Source organism: Molossus molossus, unplaced genomic scaffold, assembly GCF_014108415.1.
Source record: "Molossus molossus isolate mMolMol1 unplaced genomic scaffold, mMolMol1.p scaffold_m16_p_11, whole genome shotgun sequence".
Taxonomy (NCBI): Eukaryota; Metazoa; Chordata; class Mammalia; order Chiroptera; family Molossidae; genus Molossus; species Molossus molossus.
In genome coordinates, this window is record NW_023425346.1 from 100,776,572 (window position 1) to 100,788,682 (window position 12,111).

Sequence of the window (12,111 nt, forward strand, 5' to 3'; positions counted from 1 at the left end):
TGTTGGTCTTCTGTAAATTGATGGCTGGTTCAATTTCTTTCTCTCTTTCTTTTGTCTCCCTCTCTCTGGAGGGGTAGGACTAGCAGTGCACATAAGGTCCAGTTGTTTCTCAGCTTATGAAGTTAGCAGTCATTGATAATTTTGTTGAGGTCCATTTATTCATTCCAAGCTGCAAAATGGTGATGATATAATTTTATTAATTATTCACTTATTAACTGTTACTTAAATTATATATACATGCACTATATGTTTGCATTCTGATGTTTACTTAGAAAGATTCTTTTAGAGTTACCTGCTGACAAATGAAGTAAACAAAGAATATTATGATTTTGCACTCTTGAGGAGATTGAATGTCTAAGCTGATTTATTGAAGAATGTGTCAGAGTTGGGACTGTTATTTGACTGAAAAACTTACAAGAATTTTTTTATGTGTTTTTGAGTTTATAGCCCTCACAACCTGTTTCAGTCTTTATAGTAAATCAACTAGGTAAAGCTCTGCATTAAGTTCCCAGTGTTTATGTTTCCAGGCAAAATTTTTTCTAAATCTCATGAAACTGTTAATGCCCTATTCTAAGTATAATTTTTAACAAGTCAGAATCATAAAATAAGTGAAGTTTTAAGATACATTTAGGATAAGCTCTTTGCTGCGAGTCCATTTTCCCTAGAATACCCTGCCCTTGCTTAGAAACAAGTGGCTAAGTGTTCTGTGTGCCATTAGACACCCCAAAAGATTGGTGAAGAAATCTGGAGGTCAGAACCCTGGATATAACCAGATTTCTAGGTTTAATATCCAACTTGCTTTATATTGTTTTGAATGAACTTTTGGGCATGAGTTGCCTTACCTTTTTAAAAAATAAGAGTCCAAATTTAACTAGTAGTTAAATTTTTGGTTCTGACCAAAAGACAATTTCTGGTTATGCATCTAGATTTCAGTGGTTACAGTATAGTATTATACTATAGCATACCACCAGTTCTCCCCAGCATGAATTAAACAGAGCAGATATCATTTTGTGGATAAAGTAATTAAGGCTCTGAGAGATTTAGTGCTTGCCATTCTGTTAATAAATGTCTGCACTAGAATTGGTATCCAAGTCTTTCTAATTCCAAGCCCATGTACTCTCTACCACAACAAACTGAAGACAAGGGGAAAAAGAGGCAGAAGGATAATTTAAAGAATCGTCGTATTATTTCCAGCGAGAGATGATCAGGACCTGAATCCAGCAATGGAAACAGAAACAAGATTTAAGGGTTTTTCTTGACTTGGTAGTCGATTAGATGGGAGTGAGGGAATAAAATGATTGAAAATGTAAGTTTCCTGGGTGTGTAGATGAATGAGCATGGTGAGAAAAGCAATTTAGGGGAGGCATGTTCTTTATTCCTTTTCTGTGTGGAATTCTGTATGTTGATTGAGGTGTCTGTGGTATATTTAGTTAATGATATTCAATAGGTACTTCAAAATTTTGGGTGCTGCTTACATTATTTGGAAGTAAAGGTGGGGTGTATATTCTTTTTTTTTTTGTTATCTTTTTCTTTATTGATTTTAGAGAGAGAGGAAGGGGGGGAGGGAGAGATAGAAACATCAGTGAGAGAGAACATCGATTGGCTGCCTCCTGCACGCCCCCCCACTGGGGATTGGGCCCACAACTTGGGCACATGCCCTGACCGGGAGTTGAACCGGCAGCCTCTTGGTGCACAGGTTGACGCTCAACCACTGAGCCACACCAGCCGGGCTATATATTCTTTTTTAACGTGTTTTGATTGATTTTAGAGGAAGAGGAAGGAAGAGGGAGAGCGAAACATCAATGAGAGAGAACCATCCATCAGCTGCCTCCTACATGCCCCCGACTGGGGATCAAGCCAGCAACCCAGGCATGAACCCTGACCAGTAACCAACCCTGCCACCTCTTGGTGAATGGGATGATGCTCAACCAACTGATCCATACCTGCCAGCAGGGAGGGGTATATTCTTAATTCTGTGTCATTGTGTGGCATTTGCCTAATGAGAATTATAAATTCATAATTCTACCAAGGGAATACCCTGAGGTTTATGGCCACACCAAATTCTCACTATGATGGAACCCATGTGCTTAGAATAGTGTTTCTGCCTATATACATATATTGTTGTACTTTTGCTCCTCTAGTGAAGATAAATGAGAAAAAGGACACCGTTCTTGACATCATCTTGATTTATTAATATGATAACATTGAGGTTGCAGAAAATATTCAATAAAGAAATAGTAGTTAATAGCAAGTATGTTGAAAAACGGAATTCATATGTCCAGTTTATGGTTGGAGCATATGGCAATGACTTTTGTGCATATGCCTTTACACAATTCCTGCTCTATGGAAGGTTTGTACAAATAGTAACATTGGCAGGATGACTGTTAGCTACAAGCCAAGAAACTGCAAATCAGAACTTAGTTACCTATTCCAGTATGCATTTTTATTTTTCTAAAGCAGGCCTTCCCTAGACCTACACGAGGTCTCCCTACTGGGAACTTCAGAGCACATAAAATTCAAAGACACTCAACCCTTATGAATGAACACTCACTGGTACTTGTTAACTTTACCTTGTGTGTGTGTGTGTGTGTGTGTGTGTGTGTGTGTGTGTGTGTGTTAATCCTCACCTGGGGATATTTTTCCATTTACTTCTCTTTTTTTTTTTTTTTAAGATAGAATAGAAGGGAGGGTGGGAGGGAGAGAGAGAGATCATTGATGTAAAAGAGACATATCGATTGGTTGCCTCCCACACAATCCCAACCAGTGCCAGAGATTGAACCTGCATCGCAGGTATGTGCCCTTGACCGATAATCAAACTCATGACCCTTCAGTCCATGGGTTGACACTGTAACCTCTGAGCCAAACCAGCCAGGGCAACTCTACCTTCTTTTATTATCTAGCTGAATTATAAACTTAAGGGGGAAGAGTAACAGTAAAGGGCTTAATATTTTTCCCAGTGGTTAGCTTTAGGCCTTGAACCTAGTAGAAAACATTGGTTGGTTAAGTCTCTAAATATAAATTTGGTTTGGCTCCCTTTGTCTTTTACTGAGTAGTAAAATAAAAATTATTTTGTTTTTAGTACCTAGCACTGTGCTAATAACTTTTGGAAATATAGAAAACAGTCTCAGCTCTCCGCCCTTGAGACGTGCAGTTTTGAATGATACTTTTAATTAATTAAACCAAAATGCTTGAGTTTATCAGAGAATTTGGGTATCAAACTATGGACAGAACTTTAAGTTCTTAGCCTAACAGAAGTTAAACAAAAGTTAAATGATGACACTGTCAACTACAAGTTACAGAAATAACTCTCCAACAGACTCTTTGGTGTAATATCACTTTAAATTTCATAGGAATGTTTCTCATTGAAACAATAGAATTTTTGTAAAGTGGAGCAGACCTTATGGAACTTCTAGTCCCATTCGTTTTTGCAGGGGAAAGAGACCCCAAAGTATTTGGTTAATTGAACCTTATCTAAATTATCCCGGGTATTTATAGACAAAACAGGAATTTGAACATGGGTTCTTTTACTCCATGGCTTCCTCTTATGTAACTTACTATCTCAGTTTGCATATAAGTTATTATATTTTGAGTTATTTTTCGTATTTTTTTAATATTATTTCTGCAAAATACTTAAGAATAGTTTATCCCTAATTACAGAAAAGAAAATATAAGTGACTTGCCTAATGTCATATACTAAGAAATTAGCAAACCTCGGGCTAGAACCCAGATCTTCTCTTGTTAGTTTATTTCATATTGTTGCCATTTGTATAATTTCCAAGTTATTCATGCTAAGAAAATAAGTCAAACTGAGAACATTTTAAATATTTTTTTATTATTATAATTGGTTTCTTTTGTTTGTTTGTTTGTTTGTTTGTTTTTAGAGAGAGAGGGGAAAGGAGAGAGAGATAGAAATATTGATTGGTCCCCTCCTGCACACACCCCACAGAGAACCGAGCCCACAACCCAGGCACATGCCCCTACTGGGAATTGAACCAGCACCTCTCAGTCCACTGAGTTACACCCACCAGGGCAAACTGAGAACATTTTTTCCTTTTATTGAGAGAGGAAGTGAGAGGAAGAGAGAGACAAGCATCGATGAGAGAGAATATCAATTGGCTGCCTCCTACATGCCCTCCACTGGGGATCAGGCCCACAACCTGGGCATGTGTCCTGACTGAGAATCGAACTGGTGACCTCTTGGTGCATGGGTCATCGGCCCGTGGTCCAGAGAGACCCAGGTTTGGTTCCCACTAAGGGCACGTGCCTCAGTTGTGGTTTGTCCCCGGCCCGGTTGGCATAGTGTGGGTGGCAGCCAGTCGATGTGTCTCTCTCACATTGATGTTTCTCTCTCTCTCTTCCTCTCTCTCCCTCTTGCTCTATCTGAAGATGAATGCAAAAAATGTCCTTGGGTGAGACTAAAAGAAAGGGGGGTGGTGGTATCAGAACTCTTCTGTAGGAGGAAATAATCCAGCCTTCCCTTATAGCAAAATTCCACTTTTATAGACAGTTTTCATAAACTTTGCTCTGTTTCATTTGAAATTTGAATTTACCAGTCACCGGAGTTTGAGGCTGGAGAACAATTCCAGCATTAATTGTTCTATAGGTGATTTGTTCTGTAGGTGATTTGAATTGGTCTATAGATGATAACTGCTTTCATTCACAATGAGATAGTCTTTTTTAGAAATGTTACTGAAATGTAAATATAAATAGTGTTTTTTTAAACAGATTTTATTTAAGTGTAATATACATCTGAAAACGTGCTCATAATCATTACCCTACAACTGGATGAATTTTTACAGCTGAACACACTTGTATAACTAGCTCCTAGTTCAAGATCATTACCAGCCAGCCTCCCATAAACTCTCCTTACACTCTCTTCCAGTTACTACCTCTGTCCTGCTGCCCCTCAAGGGTAACCACTATAACAAGATAGTCTTTTACAGGTCAGATACTTCTAATCAAGGTTGTCTTGTTTCTTTTTTGTTGCAAAGATAGGAGGATGACAAAAGAACAATTTCTCTATTACTTCTTATTGACACAAAAATAATTGCTAAAGACAAAAAAAAAATCAGAATTTCCTCATTACCAAGGTTCATGTATTAGTTTAATATTCAACCAGAGTAATTCTGGGAGATTTAAATCTTTTATACAGCTTTAGGAACATCCTAGAATCTTTATAAATGACTTTTGTCTTCTAAAATAAAACACAGAGAGTAAGCAGGAAATATTAAGGATGGGTGTAGAGAAAGAAGTGTGGGGCCCCCACACCCCCATGGTTATTCCTGACTATGGAGGAGGCACGAGGGAATGACCATAATTCTGTAAGGCAGAACTGTGATTGAGGAATCACTGATACATTCCTCTTTCTTTGCATATATTCTCTGGATATTGAAGGTAGATATCTAATATCAATCATTAGAATTCTATAGATTTTAATTCTGCAATTTCTGTGTTAAATATAGCTGCTGTTTCCCATAACTTTAAAAAACTGATTAGAATTCTTCCATCTTGATTTAAAATATGTTATGTATAACACTGTCTTCACTTTCTTTGTTTCTTATCAGGACCCCTGAACAGTGCCCCAGTGTTGTTTCGTTGTTATCAGAGAGTTATAATCCTCACGTGCGTTATGGAGCTGCCATGGCCCTGGGCATCTGCTGTGCTGGTACAGGAAACAAGGTAAAGCCCCACACCAATGGGATCAGTTCTTTCCTGGCGCCAGACTGTTTTCCTTCAGAGGAAAGTTTATATAACAGCTGTAAAAATACAAGTGTGGTGTGATCTGTAAGACTTAACTTGCTTCACAAAGCTTGCCAGAATTTCCTTACTTTACTCTGCTAGATGGTTCAAAGCCATTAAGAACAAACTACCACATTCTGTGGGTGGCTATAATGGGGGAAAAATGCTGCTGACTTTGGTTATTTTTTACCTGTTTAATTTGCAGAATTAGTATTGTGGAAATTAAGGTTTTCATCTGAGGCCATTAAAATCAATTCCATTTGATTCCCTTGGTTTGGTCTGGTTTTTGTTTTGTTGTTGTTTAATTTTTAATTAAATTTGTTGAGGTTAGTTTGGTTTTAAGCAAGTCATTTAATTGCCATTTGCCTGTTTTCTCCTCATGAACTTAACCTGATATTTGTTAAGCCTTCAAAAGTGACAGTGAGTTGAGTTAGGAAAGTTGATTATTTGAAAACACAATACATGAGATTCATAAAGAAATTCACTATTATTGCTTAAATAACAAGTATTTTGGATTCACAGTGATAACATAATCATCAAATTTTACCTTTGCACACATGCACACACCTTGGTAAACTTTTAATGGGGTTGGCATTGTGTGTGGGTCTGTGTGTGTGAGAGAGAGAGAGAGAGAGAGAGAGAGAGAGATATCAGTTTTTCCCTCTCCGAATGTGTTGGGCTGCTCCAGATTTCAGGAAAGCAATCTGTTCTGTTAGCTCTGGGTGTGTGGGGTGTGGGTATGTGTATGTGACAGAGAGAGAGCATGGTTATACTACCAATATCTTTACATCAAAGTCACTTTTTTTGTCATCTCTCATTCACACTAAAATAAAACAAAAGCATAGTTATTAGTTTATTGACTACAGGAATTAAATTTTAATTTGCTTTACTTTTTCTCCAAAATGGGTATTAGTGTTAGATACAAATAACTTCTAATCACATAAAACATAATTGAAACTAGGGATTAAAATAGCCATTTTTACTCCATGTAGCAGGAATTGTGTAAAAATTTATGGAGATATCCCCTTCCAATATTCTCATTCTGTCTCCTTACCCTGCTTTATTTTTCTCCATAGCACTTTATCACCATCTGACATATTTTTACACCTATTTTATTTATTGTCTGTCTCTTCTCCACTTAAATGTAAAGTCCCTGGGAACAGTATATTCACTGCTAGAATCTGAAGTCAGACCTGGCACATAGACTTTTAGTAAGTATTTGTCAGATGAATGATAGAGAGAAGATCATTTAAGGATTTGATGGTGAACAAGTTGGACATGGTCTCTGCCCTCACAGAGTTTTATTTTTTAAATGTTTTCATTTCTGCTCTGGCCGGTTTGGCTCAGCGGTTAGAGCGTCGACCTGCGGTCCTGAGAGACCCGGGTTTCGGTTCCCGCTAAGGGCGCATACCTCGGTTGCAGTTTGTCCCCGGCCCTGGTCGGTCGTGAGGGTGGCAGCCACTTGATGTGTTCCTTTCACATCGATGTTTCTCTCTCTCTCTCTCTCTCTCTCTCTCTCTCTCTCTCTCTCTGTCCCACTCTACCTGAACAAAAAAATGGGAAAATGTCCTCAGGTGAGGATAAAAAAATAAAATTAAATAAAATAAATAAATAAATAAGTAAATAAATAAATGTTTTCATTTCTTTTGGATGAGAAATTCTTATATGAGAATATATCTTCACTTTCATTAGAAATGCCACTGGGTATATAAAATGCAGCTTATAGAAATTGGTCTTCATATAGATGAATATTTTACTAAGCATTTCCCCCCTCCGGTCTTTAGTAAACATTTATGTCAGGCCTCATAAGTTAAATGTAAATTAGACTTTTGTTTTCTTTCTAGATTATTCTAAATTTAATATCTAGGAGCAAATGTTCTTTGAGACACAGCCTCTGACACATTAATTTAATGAAAAATTTTTATTACTCATACTAACGAAGTCTGCTTTATTTCTAGATAGTTCATATGATCTTTGTGTCAATACCTATCTGAAGTTTGGTGCTTTAGTTATTTATTTTTCTTAAAAACCTGAAACACCTATTTATTCTAAAAATATATCTTTAATGTTATATCACATACCTTAAAGGCCAAGTTAGTGTCTTTTAATTTGTAAGTTGGAAATTTGGTTATATTTTTATTATGTCTACTTCATAAACAATATTGACAATATATAAGTAATGTGTGAAAAACTCTTCTATACAACGTCGTTACATTTTTAGTGAAGTGGGAGAAAGACAACACTCACATGGTATGTGTAATATCTGTAAATAGTTCTGATTTTTAAAAACAAATATAGTCATGCACCACATAACAATATTGGGTCCCCTAAGATTATAACGGAGCTGAAAAATTCCTGTAACTTAGCAAGCGATGTCATTCATAACTGTGGTAACGTCGCTTAGTGCACTGCATTAATCGTGTTCATGGTGATGCTGGTGTAAACAAAGCTACTGCACTGCCAGTTGTATAAAAGTATAGCACATGCAATTACAGTAGCAGGCTACACTATCTAGGTTTGTGTAAGTGCACTGTTTGCACAGTGACGAAATTACCTAACAACACATTCTTCAGAACGAATGCGCAGCATTAAGTGGTGCATGACTGTATAACCACCAATAAAGAAATCTAAAGTCATTTTCTAAAAAAAGAACTCAATTTGTTCTTCCTTACCTTGGCCTTGGAACAAGAAATCACACACTGTATTAAGACATAAGTTTGGCCTGGCCTGGTGTAGGTCTGTGGTGTGAGTGTCGTCCCATGGACTGAGAGGTCCCAGTCTGATTACCAGTCACGGCACATGCCCGGGTTGCAGACTCAAACCCCAGTGGGGGACATACAGGAGGCAGCTGATCGATGTTTTGTTTCACATGGATGTTTCTATCTTCTCTTCCTTCCCCTCTCTCTAAAAAATTCAATAAAAACACACTTCTAAAAAAAGAAAGAAATGTTGTATACTCTTCCTCCAGGTTTTATTTTTTTTAATCTTCTCCCGAGAATATTCTTTCATTTATCTTCAGTCAGAGGGGGAGGGAGGGGGAGAGAGAGAAACATCGATGTGAGAGAGACCTGTCAACTGGTAGTCTCCTGCACAACCGTGACCAGGGCCAGGGCCCGAATCACAACCAAGGAACATACCCACCGGAATCAAACCCGCGACTCGTTGGTCAGCAGGCCGACACTGTAACTGCTGAGCCAAACCAACCATGGCTTCTTCCAGGTTTCCACCTGAGGACCATATAAAGTGGCACTTAACAAAGGGTGTAATGTTCTGCAGGGTGTTGTTAATAGAAGTTATATGGGGCAGCCTGGCCGGTGTGGTTCAATGGATTGAGGGTCATCCCATGGACTGAGAGAGGTCCTGATTCAATTTCCGGTCAGGGCACATGCCCAGGTTGCGAGCTCAATCCCCAGTAGGGGTGTGCAGGAGGCAGCTGATCGATGTTTCTCACATCAATATTCCCCCCACCAACACCACCACCCTTTCCTCTCTCAAAAAAAAAAACAATACAATAAAAACATTTTTAAAAAAGAAGTTATATGGGACAAAAGACTTCTTAGTCATATATGGTGGACAAATGCTGGGAAAAACAAAAGTTCCAACAAAAGTTTCTTTAATGAGGCTTCCTGGAGTTTTTGTACAGTCCTAGAGCCTTTGATATGTTCTATACAATTGAATCTATGAGACGAGGTAATATATAGTATGCAGGAACTCCCAAATTTATTTAATCAATAAATCCTTTTTTCACAGCACTGATCACATTCTGAAGGATATGATACTGTATTGAGGAAATCCTGGTAAAGAGTTTGGAAAATCCCATTATACGTGGTCTTGTCAAGTGTAACTATGAAATCAATTCTAGTGCTATTTGATTTAATTTTTGTACAGTTCTACTAGCAAGTAAAATCTTTCCTTTTTTTGGAATTTATCTTTGTTTTTTGTTCATTTTGATTTAGTTTTTAAATTTGGTCTTATAAAATTATCTAAGACATTATTACCATACCCTGGTATTTGAAGAAAGTTGGATACTTAGTACAGGTTTTGGAGTCAGACTGACCTGAATTTGCTACTTAAGGACTTTGGGGCAAATTACTTAACCTTTCTAACTCTCAGTTTCTTTGTTTATAAAGATTATTTTGTGTTGCTATTGTTGTTTTGTTTTTGTTTTATTTTTAGGATTAATAGGATTATCTGGGATAGCATATATAAAATATCTACCACTGTGCCTGGAAAATAATAGGTGCTTATCAAACATTAATCTCATTTTCCCTTTTTTATTACCTCTTTACCTCAAGACAGGAACGCCCATGCTCTGCAGACTTCCTTTTCACATACCATCAATTATATTCAAACTTAAATAAAGCATACTCAGTTCTGAACTGTTGCATCCGGTTCATCTTAAATTAACTTGTTATTATGGTCAGATGAAAATATTGACTTAGAATGGCAGTAACTTATTTGTAAACTCAGCTATATCAACTTTATTTATGGGTTGTTATTGTTTGTTTTTAATGCTTTCAGGAAGCAATTAATTTGCTAGAACCAATGACAAATGACCCGGTGAACTATGTGAGGCAAGGAGCTCTCATAGCTTCGGCTCTCATCATGATCCAGCAGACCGAAATCACTTGTCCAAAGGTGAGCAAACAAAAAATATAAATCTCTCAAACAACAAGTGTTGGCGAGGGTATGGAGAAAGGGGGACTCTAGTAAACTGCTGGTGGGAATGCAGACTAGTGCAGCCACTATGGAAAACAATATGGTGTTACCTCAAAAAATTAAAAATTGAACTTCCATTTGACTCAGTGATCTCACTTCTAGGAATATACCCTAAGAAGCCTGAAACACCAATCAGGAAGAATATATGTACCCCATGTTTAGCAGCACTATTTACAATAGCTAAGATCTGGAAACAGCCCAGGTGTCCATCAGTAGACGAATGGATAAAAAAGCTGTGGTACATATACACAATGGAGTACTATGCAGCTGTAAGAAAGAAAGATCTCTTATCCTTTGAGACGACATGGAGGGACCTGGAAAGTGTTATCCTAAGTGAAATAAGCCAAGCAGAAAAAGACAGATACCACATGATCTCACTAATTTGTGGAATATAATGAACATAACAGTCTGAGGAATTCGGTAGACCCAGAAACATGGAAGTAGGGCACAGACTGACATCCCTCAGAAGAGGGAGTGGGGGGGTGGGAAGAGATAAACCACAGAACTTATATGCATGTATGCATAACTAATACACATGGACAACAAAGCCGGGGACGGGGGGGGAGGGGGGAGGATGGGGAGGAGGGTGTCAATGGGGTAAAAAAGGAGAAACATCTGTAACAAAAATAAAAATATATATATATAATTAAATCTCTAGGATAGAGCTGGTTCAGGCTTTTCTTTAGTAACGTATCTTCTCTTGAGGACATTTGTATTTCAAATATGGTGAACACTGAACACATAGGAAGTAAAGAGGTAGGAGAATGGGAACTTTAAATATATAATACTTTTTTTAAAACATTTTTTTTATCTTTATTGTTGAATGTATTACAGGTGTTCCTCATTTTTCCCCCATTGATTTTCCTTGTCCCCCTTCTGCCCCACTCCTGCCTTTTCCCACACTGTTGTCTGTGTCCATTGGTTATGCATATAAGTTCTTTGGTTTATTTCTTCCTCCCCCCCAACCCCCTTCTCTTTGAGGTTTGTCATTCTAGCAACCGATTTGTTCTTAATCCCTTTACCTTTTTCACCCATTCCCCCAACCCCCCTCCCATCTGGCAACCAACAAAATGTTCTCTGTATCTATGAGAATGTTTCTGTTCTGCCTGTTCATTTTGTTTGTAGATTCCATTGTCAATAGATATGTATTCATTGCCATTCTGTTTGTTCATATATTTTATCTCTTTCTTCAAAAAGACCCTTCAACATTTCATATAATAACGGTTTGGTGGTGGTGAACTCCTTTAACTTTTTCTTGTCTGGGAAACTCTCTATATGGCCATCGATTCTAAATGACAGCTTTGCAGGATAGAGTAATCTTGGTTGTAGGTTCTTGCTTTTCATCACTCTGAATATTTCTTGCCACTCCCTTCTGGCCTGCAAAGTTTCTTTTGAGAAATCAGCTGACAGTCTTATGGGAACTTCCTTGTAGGTAATTATCTGCTTTTCTCTTACTGCTTTTAAGATTCTCTCTTTGTCTTGAACCTTTTGCATTTTGATGATGATGTGTCTTGGTGTGGGCCTCTTGGGGTTCATCTTATTTGGGACTCTCTGTGCTTCCTGGACTTGTATGTCTGTTTCCTTCACCAAGTTAGGGAAGTTTTCTGCCATTATTGTTTCAAATAGGTTTTCAATTTCTTGTTCTATCTCTTC

The 12,111-nt window shown here is 37.7% G+C and overlaps 1 protein-coding gene across 3 annotated transcripts in view; it reads left to right on the plus strand.

The window, feature by feature from the left end:
- The window catches only part of PSMD1 (proteasome 26S subunit, non-ATPase 1), a 91,973-nt gene that overhangs the window by 56,519 nt on the left and 23,343 nt on the right, over window positions 1-12,111 (plus strand). For all 3 annotated transcript variants that reach the window (XM_036253774.1, XM_036253773.1, XM_036253775.1), the window contains exons 17-18: window positions 5,565-5,679; window positions 10,261-10,377. In XM_036253774.1, coding sequence (XP_036109667.1) covers window positions 5,565-5,679; window positions 10,261-10,377 — 232 coding nt within the window. The remainder of the gene's footprint in view (window positions 1-5,564; window positions 5,680-10,260; window positions 10,378-12,111) is intronic.